Source organism: Lepidochelys kempii, chromosome 9, assembly GCF_965140285.1.
Source record: "Lepidochelys kempii isolate rLepKem1 chromosome 9, rLepKem1.hap1, whole genome shotgun sequence".
Lineage (NCBI taxonomy): Eukaryota > Metazoa > Chordata > Testudines > Cheloniidae > Lepidochelys > Lepidochelys kempii.
In genome coordinates this window covers 22,977,092-23,002,372 of record NC_136388.1, presented here as the reverse complement: position 1 = coordinate 23,002,372, position 25,281 = coordinate 22,977,092, and the positions used below count along the sequence as shown (strand labels likewise).

The 25,281-nt window shown below is 39.0% G+C and overlaps 1 protein-coding gene across 1 annotated transcript in view; it reads left to right on the top strand.

Moving 5' to 3' along the window:
- The first annotated feature begins 7,607 nt into the window (after nt 1–7,607).
- Nucleotides 7,608–25,281, top strand: part of IQCJ (IQ motif containing J) — a 62,721-nt gene continuing 45,047 nt past the window's right edge. Inside the window, exons 1-2 of the mRNA XM_078854331.1 lie at nt 7,608–7,686; nt 12,104–12,135. Of these exons, the coding sequence (XP_078710457.1) occupies nt 7,608–7,686; nt 12,104–12,135 (111 nt within the window). The remainder of the gene's footprint in view (nt 7,687–12,103; nt 12,136–25,281) is intronic.

Here is a 25,281-nt window from a genome sequence, read left to right as displayed (position 1 = left end):
CCTTTCCTGGGGAAGGCTTGATAAAAATCCTCACCAATTTGCATAGGTGAACACAGACCCAAACATTGCTTTTTCATTCTTTTTAAGACCCAATCAGGAAAAGAAGAATTTTAATTCAAGAAAAAGTAAAAGAATCACGTCTGTAAAATCAGGATGGTAAATACCTTACAGGGTAATCAGATTCAAAATATAGAGAATCCCTCTAGGCAAAACCTTAAGTTACAAAAAGACACAAAAACAGGAATATACATTCCATTCAGCACTGCTTATTTACCAGCCATTTAAACAAAAGGAAGTCTCTAGCATTTTTAGCTAGATTACTTACTAAAAAGTTCTAATACTCCATTCCTGTTCTGTTCCTGGCAAAAGCATCACGCAGACAGACAGACCCTTTGTTTCCCCTGCCCCCCTCCAGCTTTGAAAGTAACTTGTCTCCTCATTGGTCATTTTGGTCAGGTGCCAGCAAGGTTATCCTAGCTTCTTAACCCTTTACAGGTGAAAGGGTTTTGCCTCTGGCCAGGAGGGATTTTATAGTTCTGTATACAGAAAGGTGGTTACGCTTCCCTTTATATTTATGACCGCTACTAAGCACCTTTGTGGGCTGTACCTTGTTCTTCCTGTGTGGTATGAAGCTCCACTGACCAGCATCCTTGTCCATGACCTGGACTGTGGGTTCCACCAGAGGGGAAGGTCTCTGGCCTATTCCCCAATCCATTAGGTGGATCAGCAGAGACTGCAGGGATTGTTCTTCCTTTTCCCCCTGCTGTCCAGTGATGAGGCTAACTGAGTGAACGGCAGATTTGAGCCACGAAAGTGGCCAAACTGAGGGCTGCCGTGAACCTCTGAGGCGAGCAAATCCACCAATAAGCGCAGGACCCACAAAGGCAGAGGAGGAACTTTGCCTCTATATATTCCATTCTATGCATCTGAAGTGGGCTGTAGCCCACGAAAGCTTATGCTCTGATAAATTTGTTAGTCTCTAAGGTGCCACAAGTACTCCTGTTCTTTTTGTAACAAGGTGTGGAACCCATTTTAAACTTCATAGAAAAATGTCTATGGATATAGAGGGGAGTGGGAAACAGAATAATGGTTTTGCAGAACTGAGTGTGCACCGTAGACTTACAAAGAAAGAGTGTCTACGTTTGGGGTAAGGTGGGTAATCTTAAATCTAGTGAGGTGAAATGCATTCATTACATGTGTATCTATTTAAGGGTAAAATATGTGCTTTCTATTTTGGGGAGTTAGGGGATTAGTTGTTATGCAGTTTTAACACAAATTCTGCTGCTGGGGAGAAACATTAAAGAAATAATTTTCTAAAATATCCATAAAATTTAATGAGCCTATGCTTTGTGAACTGTATTCAAAATGGATTTATTTAAAAAAAAAGACTTGTATAAGACTGTAACACTCTAAAGTGATCGTTCTGCATAACACAGCCTTGCTGTACCTATACTGAGATTCACTAATGTACACTCTGGGTTATTGCTTGTTTAGAATGCATACAGATCTCGCTCGCTATTAATTTAATTTTATAGGGCACCTCTTCATTGCTCTAAGTGATATAAAAATTAAAAATACAAAACTAATAATAATCCCTAAAATACAATTGAACACACATGGCACAGGCAGGAACCTTCACATCAGAAATAGAGAGGAATAAATATCATTTTTGGCCTGACCAAACTGGGGAGTGAATTCCAGGATTTCTGACCCTCCATTCCACATGCCCACAGCTCCAGCTACTAAGCTGAGAGAGCTCCAGCTGTAACATATCTGCTGACTTACATCTGGTGTATTGTTGAACAGGAAAAGAAGAGATCTTTCTGGTGACTTGATCAAAAACAATTTAGGCTTTTGCATTAAACCCAACACCTTGAACTCCATGTGGAAGCCAATCAACAGCGAGTGCAAATCACAGGGCACAATTGTAATATGCTTTCTAGCCAAAGCTCCTCTTAATAGGCAGTATTGCACTAATTTCATCTCCCAAGAGGTCCCAAGGTTAACCCCTTGTAGAGCATACTATAGTGGCCAATCTTAAGGTGACAAAGGCACAGAAGACAACTGTATCATAAGATCTATATCCGAGAGAAAGTGTGACTGTCATGCTTTTTTCACCAGATATGGAATGAAAAATAACTCTTGGCCTTTCAGCAAATCAAATTAAGGGTTACAATTTGGAACAGTGCACTGAACTCAGTTACATTTATGTGACTTCTGTTTAACAAAATACCAGATGTTATTAGGTATGGATAATTTATTAGACCAAGTGACTTATTACATGTATTAATAATATCCCAGAAAACAGAGCGGTAATTACAGAATAGTTTGTCAAATTTTGTTATCTTTTACTACAAACTATTGTGTACACAGTTACAGACATTTCTGAAAGGATTTTACTAATTGCATGCTTATTAACTTAGTAGGCCTCATGTTTAATTTAAAAATAACAGTGGGAGACCCTCAGTGATGCTCCTATAAAATGTGCTGCTACATAGAAGTGAAACAAATGCTTCCCATTTATACTCCGCATACTGTAACCCTACAGAGCTGATTTACTAAGATTAAACTATTGTCATTGAATTGTATTCCCAAAGCTATTACTGTTGCCTAGTTAAAAAGTATCACATGATTACATGTATCACATGATTACATGTAATTATTTGAGACATGAAGGGGTAAGTGCTTCATATAGTTATTTGTTGCTTGCCATTCTCATAACTTGCAAAGCACCTCAGAGCACCTTGTCTCATTACATTATCATGGAATAAACAGCCCTTTTTAATTAAATGGATCAGCAGTATTTGCAATAAACTAAGCTCTTAAGGTATCTTAACAACAGTGAGTATTAAAACTTGTATAGAACAGGTCACTGTTTCTATAGAGTTGATGTCATGGGAACAGCATCATTTTTCAAGGCAATAATTCAATTGTGATGTGGGGCAGGGTGAGAATTGAAAATTCCTGAAAAGCATTTCTGCAGCTTAATATTTGTAGATGCTTGTTCCTCATAGCAAATGCTTAGTGGATTGGGTGCCTATGCTACTGAGCTAATACACTAGTGTTAAGGTTCCTTCCCCACTCTGAACTCTAGGGTACAGATGTGGGGACCTGCATAAAAACCTCCTAAGCTTATTTTTACCAGCTTAGGTTAAAACTTCCCCAAGGTACAAACTATTTTCCGTTTTCCCTCGGACTTTATTGCTGCCACCACCAAGCATCTAACAGATATATATAACCAGGAAAGAGCCCGCTTGGAAATGTCTTTTTCCCCCCAAAATCCTCCCCAAACCCTACACCCCCTTTCCTGGGAAAGGCTTGATAAAAATCCTCACCAATTTGCACAGGTGAACACAGACCCAAACCCTTGGATCTTAAGAACAATGAAAAAGCAATCAGGTTCTTAAAAGAAGAATTTTAATAGATGTAAAAGAATCACCTCTGTAAAATCAGGATGGTAAATACCTTACAGGGTAATTAGATTCAAAACATAGAGAATCCCTCTAGGCAAAACCTTAAGTTACAAAAAGACACAAAAACAGGAATCTACATTCCATTCAGCACAGCTTATTTTCTCAGCCATTTAAAGAAAACAGAATCTAACGCATATCTAGCTAGATTACTTACTAAGTTCTAATACTCCATTCCTGTTCTGTTCCCGGCAAAAGCATCACACAGACAGAGAGAGAGAGGCTTAGTTTCCCCTGCCCCCCTCCAGCTTTGAAAGTAACTTGTCTCCTCATTGGTCATTTTGGTCAGATGCCAGCAAGGTTATCCTAGCTTCTTAATCCTTTACAGATGAAAGGGTTTTTCCTCTGGCCAGGAGGAATTTTAAAGGTGTTTACCCTTCCCTTATATTTATGACCACTAGTAACAGGGGTTTTCGTCTGAGACCAGCTGTGTGGGAAGCTTTGGGTAATGCAGCAATAAAGTCTGTCCTGGCTGAGATGAAAATAGGAGGGAAATGGTACATTGCTTTATACTACATAGTGTGAAACTCCCCTGCCCCCTGCACCCTTACATTTTTAAATGGTTCCAGGGAGGCTTAGTCAAAATGTAGCAGGTTAGTGGGAGGTGTGTAGCTAAATCCTCTTACAATCTTTTGTGAAAGAGTCACAGCACAATCCATAAAGAATAGACCAGCACAAAGAAATAGATTCTGTAATCACAAAAAGAAGAGGAGTACTTGTGGCACCTTAGAGACTAACAAACGGTACTCCTTTTCTTTTTGCGAATACAGACTAACACGGCTGCTACTCTGAAACCTGTCATTCTGTAATCAGTGCCTTGGTGGTAGGTTTAGAATCACTTGGCCATCTGTTCTGATGTTTTTAGAAGTCCAGCAACAGTATCATCTGTGTTCTGCTTGTGATGTTGACTAAGTACAAAGTAATTACATCTGATGTCTTTAAATCCAGTGCTTCACAGTGAAACCTGCTTTTTAGGTCTGCTCTTCTGAACAAGGAATTTCTTCATTTTCTGTCACTTACATCACAGGGCACACTGACAGTTTAGCAAATAAATAATGATGGAAATACCCAACTGTGACGGGCTGTATCACAGAAAACCCCTTGGGAACTAGAAAAGGAGCACTTGTGGCACCTTAAAGACTAACAAATTTATTTGAGCATAAACTTTCGTGAGCTACAGCATGTGCATCCAATGAAGTGAGCTGTAGCTCACGAAAGTTTATGCTCAAATAAATTTGTTAGTCTCTAAGGTGCCACAAGTACTCCTTTTCTTTTTGAAGATACAGACTAACACGGCTGCTACTCTGAAACCCTTGGGAACTGCCAACTGATGTGCTTAGACTACCTCTGAACTGTTTTCCCTGCTAGCTTGAGACTTCAGAACACTGCCTGGTTTTGAGACATGCTTGCCTGCTGCAAACCCACACCCAGGTCTGAACCATGTCCCCTGAACGCTGCAGGCTTGACTGAAAACCACTTAAGAAGTGTTCCAGTCTCTAACACTCAGATGCCTAGCTCCCAGTGGGGTCCAAGCCCCAAATAAATCCATTTTATCCTGTATAAAGCGTATACAGGGTAAACTCCTAAATTGTTTGCCCTCTATAACACTGAGAGAGAGATGCACAGTTGTCCCCCCCCTCCCGCAGGTATTAATACATACTCTGAGTTAATTAATAAGTAAAAAGTGATTTTATTAAATACAAAAAGTAGGATTTAAGTGGTTCCAAGTAATGAAAAGTGAATTACCAAGCAAAATAAAATAAAACATGCGAGTCTAAACCTAATACAGTAAGAAGCTGAATACAGATAAAATCTCACCTTCAGAGATGTTCCAATAAGCCTCTTTTATAGACTAGCCTCCTTCCAGTATGGGTCCAGCAATCACTCTCATGCCCGTGGTTACTGTCCTTTGTTCCAGTTTCTTTCAGGTATCCTTTTGGGGTGGAGAGGCTATCTCGAGTCAGCTGAAGACAAAATTGAGGAGTCTCCCAGTGGTTTAAATAGACTTTATCTTGTGGGTGAACACCCCTTCCTCCCTGTGTAGAATCCCAGCTGCAAGATGGAGTTTTGGAGTCATATGGGCAAGTCACATGTCTAGACATGACTCAGAACTTACAGGTAGCAACCATTGTTCACATGCTACCTTGAACGTCCTCAGGTAGACTTCTTATGTGGACTGGAGCCTTCCAAGATCCATTATCCATTAAGTGTTTCTTGGTTGGGCACTTAACTTGCAAATTCCTTTCTAAAGCAGCTGCCCAAATGCCTTACTAAGGCTACTTAAAATCAAACAAGTACACAGCCAATATTCATAACTTCGAATACAAAAATGATACATGCATACAAATAGGATGAATATATTCAGTAGATCATAAACTTTGCAGAGATATGTTACATGGCATATGTAGCATAAAACATGTTCCAGTTATGTCATATTTACATTCAGAAGCATATTTCCATAAAGCCTTATGGGGTGTGTCACACCAACTTACTCCCCCTCCATATGCATTCCTGAAGCTCAGCAGCAATGCAGTGCACCTGGTTAGGAAGGCATTTGCCTATGGGAAACTCCAGGTTGTAGAGGACGTGCATCTCACAACAACATAGGCTATTGCAAGGTTATCAGACAAGTCATCCTCTATCTACATTGGCTTCCAATAGAATATCAAGTCAAGCTCAAGAGCCCATTCTTTATCTTCGAGGTGGCCAGTGACCTGGGTTAGAAAAATTCAAACCAGAAATAAGGTGGAAATTTCAACAATGAGGGTAAATAACAATTTGACAAGTGTTCCAAGGGCTACAGTAGATTTTTCCAGTAGATTTACTTGGAAGTCTTCAAATATAAATGTCTTTCTGGAAAAGATGCTTTAGCTCAGACAGATGTTATAGGCTTGATGCAGGAATTACTAAGTGGAACTCTATGGCCTATGTTATGCAGGAGGTCAGACTAGGCAATCGTAAGTGTCCCTGTTGGTCTTAAAATCTGTCATATGAGCCTGCTACAGCTACCAGTTAGAGGACTTAGTACTTTGGCTCAAGTAATAGATGTTCACTCTGGGGCTCCCATGTTCAATCCCTAGTGATGACCAAGATGGCAGTCATTAGATACATTTTACCTGTTCTATGTATAACTTTTAAATGATTTTTTTAATTTATATTTTAATGTTTGAACAGGGGGTGCTAATGAGATTAGAGTAGAAAAGAGGGTCATACCTGGATGACTAGGATCGGTCATCTTGATGCTGCACTATATATATAGGGCTGCCACTTAGACATCTCTCTCACGCACTACATTTCTAAAATTTAATGTCCTAAAATGTTCAGCAACTTAATGTACTGTGGCAAGAATAGCAATGATTCCACCATAAATACACTAAGTATTGATTTGATATATTGTGCTCTTCTCTGTCAGGTGAACATAGAAGGGAAAACATAAGATTTAAATAGAAATGCATTTACTTTCTCCATGGCTCTGTGCTAAATTTAGTGATAATGAAGATGTCATTGCTTTTACCAATCCACTTCCTACTTCTGTTGGCTCATCCTGAATGGTCAATCTTTTGTAAAAACATCACTGTTTTTCCCAGCACCATTTGTAACAACAAAGGGTTTATGATTCTCTATTCTAAGTACCGGTATTGCATACTAGACGATGGATTAGTATGTAAGTGAGAGCATGTGGTCTGAATGAAAACTACTCTGTGGGTTTTTATTTTTAGTACACAGACTGAAATACCTTCATCTGCCAAGTAAGTGCATTTGTTTTCCTCTAACCACATACCTGAAAGCCATGAGAGAGCTTTCATAATTCAAATATTTGTCTATCTCATTGCATACAACTGTCAAACCAATCAGTAGTAAAAGACCAACATTAGGTCAAGTTTTGCATTTAATATTAGCCAGATAACTCCTTAAAGACTTTAGTCTTTTTAAAATGATACTGCACTATTCCAGACTTATGTGGGATCAGAAGTTTCCATTTCCCACGTCAGGGAAGGAAACTGTTCTATCTCTCAAATAGGTTTTTTTTCCTCCTTGCAAAATATATCCTTTAAGTGACTGCTAGGGTGGAAAGCAGGTTATAAGGAAGCCAGGTCCTAGTCTCCCAGTTCCGGCCTTTGGGTTCTGTGGCAAAACATGGCCACAACTCCTTTGATGTTTGGAAGGACCCGAAGTCAGTTTGTGGCTGTGACGGTTGCCCAGGCTGCAGCTGATGGTACTAGGGTTCTCTACTGGCAGCTGTCTAATCAGTGTGATTAAACCATTAAGCATGGTAGTAAAACAGCATGAGAGACTGCATAATCTAGCAGACTAAACACAAGAGAAAGAGAGAGATTTCTGTACTATAATCCCATCACTGAAACTCTGTGGCCTTGGTCAAATTAACTTAACCTTTCTTCTTCCATTTCCTACCCTTAAAATGGGGGAAATAGTGCTTCTATAGGTGGTTAGGATTTTAGTAATCTCCTACAACTAATGAGTTTGGGTCCCCCACGGAATTCCTACCTCTACTTTGTGCTGCTGGCCTTGGATTCTCTTTCTGCACCCACCTCCCCCTTGCTGCTTCCAAGGATATGAGTAACTAATGCTCCAGAAGTGCAAAGGAGATGGAGTTCCATCATCCTAGGGCTGAGGGATCCTGAGTTTGGGTTGGAAATGAAGACAAATTTCCATAGTAAGGATTAGGAAAATGTTTGTCCCCAACACAGTTAGGAAAAGCGGGATTCACGTAATAGAGGGAGCTATTGGTTGATTTCAAGCTGGAAGGCAAAAATTAATTTAAAGATATGGCATTTTGGAAGTTGGAGAAATGAGGCTTTAATAAATTTCTCTTCATACGGGGGAAACAAGATGTAATTTAAATCCATCTATGTTGTCTTTAATTTGTACATTCTGCAGTGCACGATTACTAAATATTTGAAAATACTTGGATTTTAGGAAGTATATGAAAATTCTTATATTATTTGTTGTTTGCTTTCAGGATAAAATAGCTATTCCTTACCTTGGCTCCTGGGTATCTCTTTAAACACCACCTTAAAGAAAAATCTTGGGACAAATTCTTGAGAACTTCAGCTACTCGAATAATATGTGCTCCTTTGTGTTGTATTACTGTTAGCTCCCAACAATTCATTCTGCTTTTGACTTACCTAGACAAGGCATTCTGGTCAGAGGGCAGAATGTCTTTCTTCTATATAAGAATCTGCCATTTTTACCAGGCAAAAAATGACTTGGCTTGCTAGGAAATGGGGAAATTTCCCGTGGTTGTTTTGTTATGTTCATAGCAAATGGCTGTCAAAAAATAAAATGGATCAAATTACACATTTGTCATGGCAATTTAGATTTGTGCAGGCAAGCATTTCTAAAAGCACCAGTTGCTTTTTTGCAACTGTTTAGTGCTAAAAAGAGACTTTCGATTGCACATTTTATAGCAGCCTAAAATGCTCTGGCAAGAGACTGGGAACCATTCAGTTTAAAATGTGCAGGGCAGAATTTGACCCTAGGGATGTCTGATCAGAAGAACAAATACAATACCTCTAATACATGTCTTGAGGTTTAATAGATAATAAGATATGCTCCTACTCCTTATGCTGCTGGTAACCACTGATGCTTATTAACTGCATCAGCAACAAAAGAATCTTTGACATCCTTCACATGATTAAAGTTTACTTGCTTCTGAGAGGCATTACATAACATTTTTGATTTGACCTTTCTTTCCTTATGGTTAAAGTTTACCCACTTGTAAGGAGCATTCCATAGAACTAGTGATTTTGACTTTTACCTCCTCATGCTGACAATCCATGATGAATGAAGCATATGAACACCCATTTCTAAGCTTTTTTTACCTTGAATCTTAAATTTTGACACATGCATTCTGTTACCACTGCAGTCTCCAAGACTACAAAGAATAGAATCAAAGCCACATCTCCACCTTAACATTTAATGTTAACCCTGCCCCTCACCCCCACACACAGTAAGGAAGGATGTGTCTTTATATGATTGTTTGACCTTTTCTTCAGCTTCTGAGGAAATACAGTTTATTTCTGTAGACTTTATTTCTGTAAGTTTTATAGTAGTTCTATCTATCAGTGTTTCTCATGTTTCTATGTTTTAAACCCAGTGGAACAGCATGTAAAACTGTTGTAATTTTTATGCTCAGCCATACAAAAAAAATTAGGTGCAACTGGCCTAATTTTACAAATTATACCCAATGAACAACACATGCACAAGCAGACAGAATCTGAACCATAAAATTTTGCCTGCAAAATAAAATGGTCCTTTATTGCTTTATAGAGATGAAGCCCCAAACTTTTTTTATTAGTTCAGTTTTTACTTTTATGTTTCTTTCACTTAACAAAAAGTAATTTGACTGTCAGATGGAGGGAAGGGATTTAGATCTAAAAGTCAGAGGAAAATTCTTTTGCTGTGATTTTTTTTTTTTTTTTTTTGGCAAGCCATTTCATACTTGTATGATCAAATAGTCGTTAGTCTTGCCATGGGGAACACTGAGGTGGGAGTCAATGTGCTCTAAATCATAGAGAACCCATACCCCATTTTCTGCTATGTGGTGGAAATTGGCTCTTGTTAATAGACAGTCTGGATTTTTCTTCTGTCAGGAAGAGTCAAGTTTTTTGTTTTGTTAATTCCAAAAAAGGGTCATTAAGATAAGAGTGAGTTAATATTTTTAATGCAGCTATGTGATAGCAAGGATCAGTGCAACTAAACGGATGATTTCTGGAAGTTTAGCTGTAGCCCTTCTGGAAATTTAAATTAATATTATCACAGTCTGCAAGCACCAGCCATATTGTGTATCTCACAGTTAAATTCAACAGATTATGCTGCTGGGACCTCTATCTTAAAACAAACCTTGATAACTTACCCATGGACCATCCTGAATTGTTCTCAGCATCAAAGATTTCTAGGCTCTTTTCTCCTTACTGGCCAGCTTCTTTTATAACACACATGAAGTGGCTCATTAGTGGAAACTGAGGCTATGTTCCCTGTCTGCCTGCCTGATTTGCTAATGAGCCGTGGTTGCTTTTCTGCAGACCCATAAAGGCTGGTGAAAGATCTTTTAAAATCTGTCCAGGAACATGATGACTCAAGAGCACTCTTCTTGTCTCCTTGTATCCACCACTGTGGCAGCTGCTTGTGGAGCCATTGGTCCATATAAATTATGGTACTTTGTGCACTGATGGAGAGGACAATGTTTGCTGTTAGTAAGTTGAAAAGGGCAGGAAGCTCTTGTCATTCAGCAGTAATTCCAGCTAGTACACAGTATTGCAAGAATGCCCAAGTGTAAATAGTGTGCCAGAGCAACAGCCCTGACTGAATTAGGGCAATTCAGGGCTGTAGGCACACCATGGGGTTCCCATGGCTCTACCCCTGTGCCATAGCCCTTTTTGAGGGTGGTAGCAAGTTTGAGTTCAGATGTCTGGGGCAGGTTGCACATGTTGGAGCTATTGTTGCTGTCTGTCTGCACACAGGGGTCTGGACTTGATGAATTCTCAAGGTCCCTTCTAGCCCTATATTTCTGTGATTCTATTACATCAGTTACACTCCAGTCTTGTTTTCAAGCTTTCCTTTGCATTCATGAAAGCTAGAAACTTTTTTAAATTAAACTGATTCTGATCTTGTGCCTCAGGGAACTGGGGCTCTAGATAAGGACCTTTACTACCTTGCCTTAATCTGAACCTGCTGCTACCATTTACTGGGGATAGAAGGAGTCTTTAATTTTTGACTTGCTTTGTCAAGGAACTGAAAATCTGAACAAGAATTTCTGTAAATGACACTTATTTGCAATTGTCAAAATAGATCAAATAGTAGAGTGTGACTATTCCTAAGAGAAAAAGAACCAACTTAGATACGACAGATGTTATCCAATCACTGAGACTGACTTAACTTGTGAAAGATATTGCAACCTCTAAAATCAAAGCTAGATTTGATGGAAAATAAATAGAGTAAGCAATGATGTAGGAACTGATAGTTTTTCACAATATCAAAGGGAAATTGTTTTTTTGTTAAAATGGCTACCAGGAACTGCTCAGAATCTTCTCTCCCCAAAGTGTCTAGACTTGATTATTTGCTATAAAGCTTCTGAACAAGCAGCAAGTCATACTATCCCATTTTTCTTTTAAATCTATTACTGAGAGCAATAACCTATTGCAAACTACATGGAGTGGTGAGATCAGACATTTTACTTGATTGATCCTGCCTTGATAAAGAGAAGGTGAGAGTTTAAAGCTATGAAATATTGGAAGAGTTGGATTATGAATGTGCTTCTGTATTTTCCATCAGTCTGGGGGGTCTTTCACGGAGGTAAGATTATCTTTTATGATTTTACTAGGATAGTGGCAGCACATAAACAATGGTGTGCCCACCCCCACCCCCAAAGTAGGTTTCTTTAGTGTTGAGTAGAACATAGATTTAAAGTTCCTAAGCATTAAATAAGTATATACTTCGATGCCCTGTATATATGACTTCCTGATTTAAAGGAAGTTCAAGAAAGAAGAGATCCAGTCACTGAACTGAGCTGCCATGCCTCAAGCATAACAGCAAGTATTACTAGATGTGTGTACTTCCTTGTTACAGATCTAGGGTAATAAAGTTAGACTAAAGTGTTTCTTCCTGAGAAGAGACGGAGACCACATGGCTTTTGAAAATAAAGGTCAGTTTTAGTACATTTTAAACTTTTCTGATCCGAGACTGATTCCTATGTCCATTTTCTTATTTAAAGTTTGTCTTTATAAAATCAAAACAATTACTCATTTCAGAGACAGCCCTATTCCACTTTAAGCCAAAGTATGTATATTTTCTTATAACTTTGAGAAGGCATTAAATGTTCATATGAACTCTTAATGAATTTGGCTAAGGCTTAACAGTCTGCACACTGTGTAATGTGGAGTAATCTTACTGTGTGCTGATATCATGCAGAAATGAATGGTAATGGCTTTAAAGGAACTTTAATGATATATCATTTCATAAAACCCTGCTAAAATTTTGCAAGGTTCATAAGCCATTTTGCAGTACACTTCTCACTATTGAGAACAGATGTTACAATGTCTCAGTGAATCCTACCACAAAACAAGAAAAATATTTGACTGTGGTCTGGAAAGAGGTGTAACACAAATGGAGGGAAATGATCATTGTACTCATGATAATATGTATATAGCATAAGCCCCATTTCTGCAAGCAGCTTTGTGCAGGTGGACCCATGAGGTCAATGGGTCTCTGTGCTCTTGTAAAGGTCTTCGCAGGCTCAGAGTATGAAGGGATTTTGGACTGATCCTGTATGTTACTACTGGTCAAGATTAGATTTTCTTTTTTATTGTTTTAATTTAAAAAAAAAAATCCAAGTGCTATGATGAAATGGAACAGTTTTTGAGCCATTTTTGGGAATCCACAACAGAAGGCAAGGTGGAATTTAAGAGAATGTATGTTTGTTTGTTTGTTTGTTTGTTGCTGGGCTTTCTTTGTTTGAGTTCAATGAACAGCCTTATAAACTTACCTAATCAGTATGGTATAAAAACCTAAATAGCTATAACTCCACAGTTTACCAAAGCATTTTTCAGTGGCCCTTGAGATCTAGACCTTATGCCAGCAGGGGGATTTGCCTTATCCTGGAGTTTTACTCTTTGATCCCAATGATGATTACAGGGTAGTGCCTAGAGACATGGTGATAGGTGCTGTACAAATATGTAATAAATGTACTTGCCCCACAGATATTCCACCCCTTCCCCACGGAGTTGTAAATATTCAGCTTTGTGTGTTGTCTTGAATATTTGGTATTGACTCAGTGCTAGAATACAGTTTTCCTTCCCACCTGATGTACACAACTCTCACCTTGTGAAAAATGATGTTTCTTATGCATAGAACTACCATTTTCACAGATAAAATAATCTGCATTTATTTCCACATTTTCCTTTTCTAAAATTTCATTATTCATGCTCAGAATGGGAAAGTACTCCACCATTAACATTCAGATGCTTAAGAAGCATGATTTCGAAGGCATTTGGAGTCTCTGTGTTTTAATAATCCTAACTCGGTTCACTTAAATAAATGTTGAGTGAGTTAAACATATGATTGTACTCATTCAAATATATTAGTGGAAATTAATAGAGCTAAAGTCCTGTTCTGTCTTTGGGAGTCAGATTTAAAATAAGAATGAATCTGGTAGTTGTGAACATAAATAAAATCAATACATTACATTTTCAGTTTGTAAATTAAACTTTGTGACAAATTACATGTTTTTGTGTCTTTATGAAAATGGTTCAAAGGAAAGATTTTTTTTTTTTATAAAATGTAGTTTCACTGTAAGACTATCCCTAGAAAAACAATTTTATTTTGAAAAGATTAGGTTTGATCCAAATATAACTAGTAAGTCTACATACTTTATCACCAATCAATTTGCTATTTTACTAGGCTTACTGCCACTATATTGTTTGTTGGTTTAGAATTTTTATAGGAAAGGTTGTATCACTATTTTATCTCTATCCCATCATCACATTAAGTATCTCTCGCAAGATGATCTGTAGCACTCTATCCTATTCTGTTTTTATGGAGGGGTGGGGGGTGTTTTGTTTTTGTTACTTAATTTTCTTTAGGAATTACCGGAGCAAGGTTAGGATGATGAATTGGGGTTTTCCATTTTGTTCCGAAGAGCTTTGCTATAGGAAGAGCTGTGCTTAAATTCCCTTTCATCCCTCTTTACTTACACCCCTTTGGGGACAGGTTTTGCTACCATCACCCCATTCTAGAAGGAACCACTCTTGGCTGCAGCCCTATTGTTCGCCTACTGTGTTTGGCACCTGTAAGCCATTTTCCTCCAGGAGCGTGTGACAGCAGCTGATTCAAGACACTCAAACAACTTCTCAAAAACACATTTTCATTCACCCCATGGTACACAGCATGCAGAGCAATGGGTAAAATAAATAAAGGCCTGTACACACACTTCCCTTTAACCTAAACTTTAATCTTTCCTTGCAAACTTTGGTAAATTCCATTCAGCCCAGTTACCTCCATCTCTGGAGTGGAAGGGACCCTGGTTGCTGCAGTTTTTGTCTTTCTTCCAAAGTCTCCTGCTGCTGACAACCCACTTAGCCTTCTATCCCTTCTTCCCTAGCCCAGGATTTGTAAGGTTTTAGTATGCCTTTTGATCCTAGGCTCAGGTCTGGGGAGAGTTAAACTTAGCCAGCCTGGTTGGAGCTAGGCAGGGGTATTCCTAATTAATGGTTTCCCCATTGTTTCATCGGTCTGTTGGTATTCTCTGGCCCATACTTTATTTTTGCCATGAGCTTTGTTTCTTTGTTTCCCCACCAACAGCCTTCTTTGGTTTAACTCCTTGCAGTAGGCAGAACTATACCAACCAGATAATGTTGTCATGCATTATTTTTCATTACACTTCGGGGGTACAGATGTCTTCCCAAACTGAACTGGGAAATAATGAGGATGGTCCTGGTTCAGAAGTTGGCCTCAAAATAGAAGGGATATTTTCCCAATTCAGTATACGCATATGATCACTAAAATAGAAAATACTTTAATAGAACTTGATGCTTCTCTATGGGGTAACGGTCCTGTCTCTATTGTGTTTCATCATTTGGATTATTTATTTGTAAATCTGTTAGGTTTTTTTTTAATTTTTTTTTTTTGGAGTAAGGTGAAATCACCTGACATAAGTAACAAGGATTATTGCAGTGTGTGTGTGTGTGTGTGTGTATATATATATAGATAGATAGATAGATATAGAGAGTAACGTTGTGATATCTGGGTATTTGCTGCTGCACCAGCAACAGTGTTTTTAAAGGCATATTGGTGGTCCAACAGCTAAAAGACATGTTTTATTCAACTAGCTTCACTCATCTCTGGAAGACAACTAATTTGTTCCAGCTGTTGCCAGTATCTTGAACCAAGTCATTAAAATAAAGTATCCCTTTGTTAGAAGTAAAGCTATTCCTTAGTTGTGAAATTTAAGCAAACCAGCTAAGATGATACATTCATTATAGTAACAATTCCTGTTGATTGCTGGTTCATCATTTCACTCCCACTTTGTTGTTAAATCAAAGCAATACCTTCCCTTTGTTCCTCCTTACTAAACCTTGAAATATATACAGCTACCATAACCCTCTCATTCCATCCAATGTGACTCTTGAGACCCTGATCTGACAAGCACTTACGCATGTGTTTCAGAGTAGCAGCCGTGTTAGTCTGTATCCGCAAAAAGAAAAGGAGTATTTGTGGCACATTAGAGACTAACAAATTTATTTGAGCATAAGCTTTCGTGAGCTACAGCTCACTTCATCAGATGCATGTTTTTCCACTGCATGCATCCGATGAAGTGAGCTGTAGCTCACGAAAACTTATGCTCAAATAAATTTGTTAGTCTCTAAGGTGCCATAAATACTCCTTTTCTTTTTACTTTATGCATGTGGTTAACTTTAAGCATGTGAGCAATCCCGCTGAAGTCAATATTGCTTCAAGTTGAGCATTTGCGTTAGTGGTTGCAGAATAAGGGCAATGGTGTCCTTCTCCTGCTTTCATCTCTCTGCCTTCTTCCATGTGGAGTATCCTACTGATTCTGTCCACTGTCTTCTCACTTGCCTCCCTAACACTCACTATCTGTGGGAGGCTGATAAACCTCAGCTGCTCCATCAAAGGAGTTTTAATAAAATACATGACAAAAATATATTGTATTAAACAAAGTTCTAAACACAAGTTATTTAGCAAGCATCAGAGTTTCATTACTGCCCCTTTTTTTTGTTTCAGCCATTTTCTGATCCTTTTATCTGTACTCCTGATTACCTTGAGGAGCACATAATCCAAAAACCATGGGTGAAATCCTGTTCCCACTCAAGTCTATGGCAAAACTCAGTGACTTGAGTGGGGACAGGATTTTGCCTCAGAACTTCCAGTATATGTTGCATTCCTGATTGCTGCTTTGTGTGTTAGCCTAGATGGACACCTCTGTTCTCTTGAAATACACATGTAACACATATAGTTAAGAGCTGGTACTTACATGCCTTTAAAGACGAAAGTGTGGAAATACATCGCTTAAAAAAAAGAATCAGTACGGTACCAAGTAATCTGACATTACTAAGGGGCAGTGTTAGTTTTCTAGGAGAGAAAATCCACACAGGCTAAGTGATTGTTAGTTACTTTCATAAATGTTCTACATCTGCATAACTTTTTCATATACCAAATAGTTTTGAATCATGAAATCCTGGATTATGGGTGTGGTGGCTCACCTTGTTTCTGTGGAGGGGATATTATTTGTTCTCTCTCAATGTCTCCTATATTATGTTACCTAACTTCACATGAGGCCTTTCTAAACCTGTGTACAATTGCTGCTTGGGATTTGTTTTGTTGCAATAATGATACCCCGATGTTAAATAGTAATATGCTCTACAATCCAGGATTCCTGAACTCCTCCAAGAAATTCTAGTTATGTAGTATGCAGCTGCCCATCTCCTCAGTAGTGTAGGTTGGTGTGAACACATGCCAGGGTTCAAATCTATGCACTGGCTTTCAGAAGTTATTGGCTAGTGCTCTTTAAAGTCCTAAGTGGTATTGAATGTGGTTATTTGACAGCCTTCTTTCTCCCTATACTCCATCACTGCAGTTAATATCATCTGGGCAGTATTTGCTTTTTTAATGCATAAGACTGAAGACACCACATATATCAGTAGGACTTTTCCTTCGAGGTTCTTACCTGGAATTTTGCTCCTTTCAGTTCAATTCAAACAGCCTTCAGGGTATGATGGAAGACTTATTTTGTTTAGCATTTATTTAACCACTTCTATCTTGTTTTTTTGTTTTAATTACGATAATTGAAGTACTAAGCTGTCTTGGCAATAGGCATTACCAATATATTATTTTAAAAGGCAGGTATTGTCTGCCCCATTCCCATATACAAAAAAAAGGGGGGTCAGATTGGTTAAGAGCACAATCTTAATTTAGTTTGAACAACTTGCTTTTGAGCCACATAAAATATCTTATAAATATATTTCCATTTTTATTTTAGCTGTATTTGGGGCCCTATCTAACTTTGTCCTTTTAATATGTAAATGTTTAGTTCCTGTTAAAACTTTTGATTTTCAGCAAAAGCAGAATTTATATTGGAGGGGAGCAGGCTGCAGAAAAGGAGTCGTTTAGTGTTCCTTTCCTAATGGCTCTTTAGGTATATCTGTACTGCAAGTGAAGGTATAATTGTAGCATGGGTAGGCATACTCAGGCTGTCTTTAATCCAGCTAGCACAAATAACAATAGCGGCAAGGACATAGCAACATGGGATTCAACGAGTGCTAGCAACCAAAGACTGTATCCAGGGCACTATGAGGGCTTGCACTCTCATTGCTACCCTGTGCTGAAGCCACATCTACACTGCTATTGTTACCTGTGCTAGCTACAATAAAATTAACCTGGGTATGCTTACCTGTTCAAAATCACAGCTTCATTTGCAATGGAGAAATAGCCCTATGCTCACCAAAGAGACCTAAGGCCAACCACTGGGAGGAGGGGAAAGGACCTGTGCTACTTGGGAGATAAGCAGAGTAGTCACAGCAGTCCACTGAGTGTTGAATTTTTACATCTCCCATTCCTGCTCTGAAGTCCATTTGATAGTTGGCTATTTTATCAGATTACAGGAAACTACTGGTACAGTCCAATACTGGACATTATAAAGCTGTGACCCTATATGTAATAGCTATGAAAATTTCCTGCAATATCCTGTGACTGAATTAAGTTAAGTATTTTAGGCGCGGATTGTATTGAAATTGCAAATATTTATGTATTGTGGGATTGTAGGGGACTACTTTGAGGGCAAACCAGATTAATGAAATCTCTGGAAAGTATTGTGAGCTTCAAAAGACTATGTTCAGTATAATGTAGCAGACACACACAATCTTTTGGGACAATATATGTGAAGTGGAATTCCTGGGAAGTGTGTGGGGGACGGAATTGCAAATTTCCATTTATGGACTCAGCTTTTGAAGCTCCACCCAGGGGGCAGGGTGGGGGATGGGGGGGACTTTCATCTGCTGATCACCTGTTACATGAGAATAGTTCAAAAGAAAACTGTATAACGGACATGAAACAATGGGTGTTACCATACACACTGTAATGAGAGTGATCAGGTAAGGTGTGCTATTACCAGTAGGAGAAAAACAAAAACCTTTTGTAGTGATGATCAAGGTGGACCATTTCCAGCAGTTGACAAGAACATGTGAGGAACAATAGGGCGGGGATGGGGGGTGGGAATAAATATGGGGAAATAGTTTTACTTTGTATAATGACACATCCACTTCCAGTCTTTATTAAAGCCTAAATTAATGGTGTCCAGTTTGCAAATTAATTCCAATTCAGCACTCTCTCGTTAGAGTCTGTTTTTTTAAGTTTTTTCTGTTGAAGAATTGCGACTTTTAGGTCTGTAATTGAGTGACCAGGGAGGTTGAAGTGTTCTCCAACTGGTTTTTGAATGTTATAATTTTTTATGTCTGATTCGTGTCCATAGAGACTGTCCAGTTTGGCCAATGTACATGGCAGAGGGGCATTGCTGACACATGATGGCATATATCACATTGGTAGATGTGCAGATGAACGAGCCTCTGATAGTGTGGCTGATGTGATTAGGCCCTGTGATGGTGTCCCCTGAATAGATATGTGGGCACAATTGGCAACGGGCTTTGTTGCAAGGATAGGTTCCTGGGTGAGTGTTTTTGTTGTGTGGTTGCTGGTGAGTATTTGCTTCAGGTTGGGGGGCTGTCTGTAAGGAAGGACTGGTCTGTCTCCCAAGATCTGTGAGCGTGATGGGTCATCCTTCAGGATAGGTTGTAGATCCTTGATGATGCATTGGAGAGGTTTTAGTTGGGGGCTGAAGATGATAGCTAGTGGCGTTCTGTTATTTCCTTTGTTGGGCCTATCCTGTAGTAGGTGACTTCTGGGTACTCTTCTGGCTCTGTCAATCTGTTTCTTCACTTCAACAGGTGGGTATTATAGTTGTAAGAACGCTTGATAGAGATCTTGTAGGTGTTTGTCTCTGTCTGAGGGGTTGGAACAAATGCGGTTGTATCATAGAGCTTGGCTGTAGACAATGGACCGTGTGATGGGTCCTGGATGGAAGCTGGAGGCATATAGGTAAGTATAGAGGTCAGTAGGTTTCCGGTATAGGGTGGTGTTTATGTGACCATTGCTTATTAGCACTATAGTGTCCAGGAAGTGGATTTCTTGTGTGGACTGGTCCAGGCTGAGGTTGATGGTGGGACAGAAATTGTTGAAATCATGGTGGAGTTCCTCAAGGGCTTCTCTTCCATGGGTCCAGATGATGAAGACTGGGAGTGGATGTGTCATTACACAAAGTAAAACTATTTCCCCATGTTTATTTTTCTCCTTTACTGTTCCTCACATGTTCTTGTCAACTGCTGGAAATGGCCAATCTTGATTATCACTACAAAAGGCTTTTTTTTCTCCTGCTGGTAATAGCTCATCTTACTTGATCACTCTCGTTACAGTGTGTATGGTAACACCCATTGTTTCATGTTCTCTGTGTATATAAAATCTCCCCACTATATTTTCCACTGCATGCATTCGATGAAGTGAGCTGTAGCTCACGAAAGCTTGTGCTCAAATAAATTTGTTAGTCTCTAAGGTGCCACAAGTACTCCTTTCCTTTTTGCGGATACAGACTAACACGGCTGCTACTCTGAAACCTGAATAAAGGACTAACTCACTTACTCATGAGTGTGCTCTTGTTGTGAGCTGAAGCTTTGACTAACTTATAACCATATGAAAACCATAGCCTGAGGTCTGTAGGACTGTTCACCAGCCACAGCCCTTTTTGGAATTGTGGGGTGATCTCTAGTAAACTTATTACAGTGCCTGTAGGTTTTTATTGTTTTTAATGTGGTGGTTCTGTCATGCTTTCACCTTAAGAATAAATGTGCTTGCTTAGAAAAAGTGGTTTGGTAGCTTAACTGTGACAATTACACTGTTTACAATCTCCTGAGGAGAAAAGTAAAGCAGACCAGTTTAGCCAGCTTGACTTTCTGGGGAGCATACAGTATAGGCAGGGAGTTGTGCACTCTAGAAATATCCCAGACATGAGTGGGAGGGGCTTGGATTTCCACCTGAACAAAGTGACAGCTGGGAGCCTTTGCTGGACCACAGAGCGGGTATAGAGGTGCAATTGCCCTGAACTGTGACACTATATAAGTAATACTTTTTTTATAGTTCCGTGGGAAAGAAATTTTGTTTGGTTTGGTTTTTTCTCCCTCAAACGTGCTTTCACAAAGAGTTCCCCTATATCTTTCTGACTTTATAAAGCATTACGGTTTGTTTCAGACAACAGATCTTGTCCCTGCCATGTACAAGCTAAGACTAAAAATATAGTAACAAATAGTATTTAAGTGAAGGTAATGCATGGTAAGCATTCATTAAGGAAATATTTGTTAAAAATATAACATGGACACAATTTCTAGATCTACAGACTAATTTCCCCCCTAGGAGATTAATTTTTAAGCACTTATTGCATAGAAATTCATGAGCTTGGGTAGGAGTGTTTTTATTTAAATAACAAAATTACTCTCAAGAACTTTGAAAGGATGAGATTTTCCCATTTGCAATCATAACTGTAAATATGATGGACAGAATAGTTCTGTGTGGTCTAGTTTGCTTAGCATTAAGACTTACTAACATAGAAGTGTAGGTAAGATTGTTCTGATGTAATCCAAATAATAAAACATTAAAATTCTCATTAAAAACAAACATTGATTTAATGTTTGTAATTATCCCACTGTAGTGGAGGTGACTTGATTGATAAAACTCACCTCATTACAGTCTTGGAGTATCTGAAGTACATTCTTAAATAAATCAAACTTTAGTCAAAACTTGTTTCTTTAATTATTTATAGGTTTCAGAGTAGCAGCCGTGTTAGTCCGTATTCGCAAAAAGAAAAGGAGTACTTGTGGCACCTTAGAGACTAACCCATTTATTTGAGCATAAGCTGAAGTCATGAAGTGAGCTGTAGCTCACGAAAGCTTATGCTCAAATAAATGGGTTAGTCTCTAAGGTGCCACAAGTACTCCTTTTCTTTTTAATTATTAAATAATTTTACAAATAGGATTTTAGCAATTGGTGCTGATCATGGTCTCAGTCCATCCAAAAGATTTTTTCCTGATGTATGAAAACGCATTCATCTCACAATGTATGTGCTGTACATACCTCTAAAAATACAATATTTGTACAAAAAACAAAGTGCAAAGCAACACTAATCCAGCCCAACCCACCCTCAAGTCAAAACTTAAAAAAAGAGAAGGACTTTGTGTACTGTGCCCTAATGGTATGTCTACCCTGCAGTGTAAACCCATGCTGGGCCCAGGCTCAAGGCAACCCATCTTGCCTTTTGTCAAGGTTCCTTCTCCATCCTGAACTCTAGGATACAGATGTGGGGACCTGCATGAAAGATCCCCTAAGCTTATTCTTACCAGCTTAGGTTAAAAGCTGCCACCACCAAAGTGTTACCCAAAGAACAGGGGAAGTGTCCACTTGGAAATGTCTCCCCCTCAAACTATCCCCCCCAAGCACTACACCCCCTTTCCTGGGGAAGGCTTGATAAAAATCCTCACCAATTTGCATAGGTGAACACAGACCCAAACCCTTGGATCTTAAGAACAATGAAAAAAGCAATCAGGTTCTTAAAAAAAGAATTTTAATTAAAGAAAAAGTAAAATAATCACCTCTGTAAAATCAGGATGGTAAATACCTTACAGGGTAATCCGATTCAAGAAGTAAAGAATCCCTCTAGGCAAAACCTTAAGTTACAAAAAGACACAAAAACAGGAATCTACATTCTATTCAGCACAGCATATTTTATCAGCCATTTAAACAAAACAGAATCTAACGCATATCTAACTAGATTGCTTACTAACACTTTACAGGAGTTCTGACCTGCATTCCTGCTCTGGTGCCGGCAAAAGCATCACAGACAGAGAGGACCCTTTGTTCTCTCCCCCCCCCCCCCGCCCCTCCAGCTTTGAAAGTATCTTGTCTCCTCATTGGTCATTTTGGTCAGGTGCTAGCGAGGTTATCTAAGCTTCTTAACCTTTTACAAGTGAAAGGGTTTTTCCTCTGGCCAGGAGGGATTTAAAGGTAGTTAGCCTTCCCTTTATATTTATGACACTTTTACACTGCAGGACTCAGACCCAGGTGCCCAAGCCCTGCAGGGTTGGAGTGTCTGAGCTTGAGTCAAGCTGGGACCCCAAGTGTGCACTCTATTGCTTTGCAGTGTAGCCACAGCCCCGCTTGTCTTGGGTCCCAGGTGTCATCCTGAAGTAAGCCTACAGTTCCATGGGACAACTTCCTTAGTCCTCTATATGCCAGCAATCTGTAATCCACTCTATTGAAAACAGAAGTCTGCCCTGTCCTGCCCTTCCCCGCAAATGGCAGCAGCTCAGGTCAGCAGTAACCCATTCTGTTCTGATCACTGATCTGCAAGCTCATTATCAGAGTGCCTCCTAGGTTTGCAATGGAGAGCAAACTGATGAAGTGTTTAGCAAAGTGAGTTGCTTCCTGGTAACATGCAGAGCAGGCAGTAAAATTTTCCCAAAGTGCACTATGTTCCTAGTGCTAGAGTAGCCACATTTCGGGGCAGCAGAGACTCTGGGATACCGTTACTTTGACTTGGTCTGTGCACATCAGAGCCCTTGCTTCAAGCACAGGGTCAGTAAATTCTTAACCTAAGGTGAAACTATAATGTAGATGCTCATGCCCAGTTTCCCTAACACGTATTAGCTGATTCAAGTTCCACTAGCCCTGGGCTTACATTGCAGAGTAGACATACCCTAAGAATCAACAGCCCCTGGCTCCACTTGTATCAGCTTGGTGTGTAAATTCTGCAGTCAGTGAGCCATACCCACTGAGAACAACTTGTCTCTGGGCCCCAGACAATTAAATCTAGGGCTGATCTCAACTGCAATGGCAGCCCACATACAACTTTCTGGAGCATGCACACCCTGGAAGGCCACATGGATTGGCTTCTTGATGAAGCCAACCGATCCACGAAAAAGACTGAATAAAAGGCCAAAGTAAAAAGTTAGGATCTCTGTAGATGGGAGCTGAGGAGCAGTTTTGGAGAGAGCATGGAGACAAGGAGAGTTAAATGGAGCTCGGAACACTGCAGGATCATACCCTTAAAAACAGTCAGCCTAATGCCAAGGCACATTTTGCTACATATTAAACATAATGGACACATAATCTTGATTTTAAACATGTCTGTCTGCCATTATCATCTCCTGCATGATGAAACTTTATCTTTGTCTCAGGGGAACCTGCTTTTCTGCTTTTCTTGATTACGAGTTTCAGAACAGCTATTGCAAGTGACTAAAACATTAGAGAAACTTTCATTAAAATTAATATGAATGATTTACAGGTCAAGAGACCATCAATGTCTATTAGTGAACATATATTTTCCTTCAAGGGTTATATCAGATTTGAAAAAAATGCCCATCTGAAAAACGTTCTTCTTTCTTATTCACAAAATGTAGATGGTCTATGGGCAAGATCTTCAGCTATGTAAACAGATGTCAATTACACCAGCTGAGGATCAGGTCCAATATTTGTAAACTGCTTATTTCACAAAAAACATTCTTAATATGGGTGAACTATTTTTAATATCTGAAATACTGAGAGAAGAGAATCTGGACATGCACAATTAAAATGCATTCTCTTAGTTTATGGCAGAGCAATATGGGTGGTTGTTTATTTTAAATGCCCAGGTGGTTAGTGGTCTCTCAAAAGATCAGAATGCTGTTTTAGCAGCTATTTCAGTGGAGGCTTCAAACATTCAGATCATTCTTTTCTTTTCACTGATATTAGTCAGGTTAAATATAAAGGCTATATAATCCCACAGGTGCTCAGTCTTTAGCCCTCTTTGAAATCTGACCTCTGAAAAAGGCAGTAACAGCCAGAAAGCAGCAGCTGAATGGATTTATTTTGAATTGTTGCTATGGATACTTACTGCTGATAGAGACAAGATGAAGGTGATGCGGGGAGACAAGTACAAGATATTGGTTATGAAAAACTTTCTCGTATCAAGCCAGGTTGAATGAAACAGTAAACTCTCATCAGGTGTCATCTGCATCTAGATGAGAATATATCCCATCTACTATATTTTTAATTCATGAACAGCATAAATATTTACCACCCAAAGGCCAGCTTCGAGTTACAAGAAACTACAAAATTATTTTGGAGTATGGGAGTTAGTATCTCTCATATGGTAACTTTGAGAATATTATATGCACTGTTGGTGTAATTTTTTTTTTGTCTGTCCTAATTTTGGATCCAAATATGGAAATAATTTCCACAAAACTCTAAGACTAAAAAAGCATGATCTCTGAACTACATCACCCTTGTTTCCATAAAGTGGTCTCAGGTGGATATGGAAGTTTAAATTTCAAAGTGAAACCAGTGTCTTGCGGATACTGACCAGGGTTATGACAACAAAGTCCAGGTTCTCAGGATTGACATGGTTAACAGTCTGACAAGCCCAAACTCCCTAACATCAGAAGGAATTTTACCTGCAAAGGGACACCAAGATTAAAGCAAGTAGGTTGGAGAGCGTTTCTTTAGTTGAAAGAAGAACAGGGTTTTGGTGAACTGAATTTCTCTAAAGATGTCTGTGCTTATTTTAAAGATGGCAACTTCTCTCTTCCTTGTAAGAGTTTTTCCCATAAGAGTGGGATTTTCAAAGGCTCCCAGTGAATGGGATCAAAGTTACATCAATACTGAGCGCTTCTGAAAATTCCACCCTAAACTTCTATACTGAAAT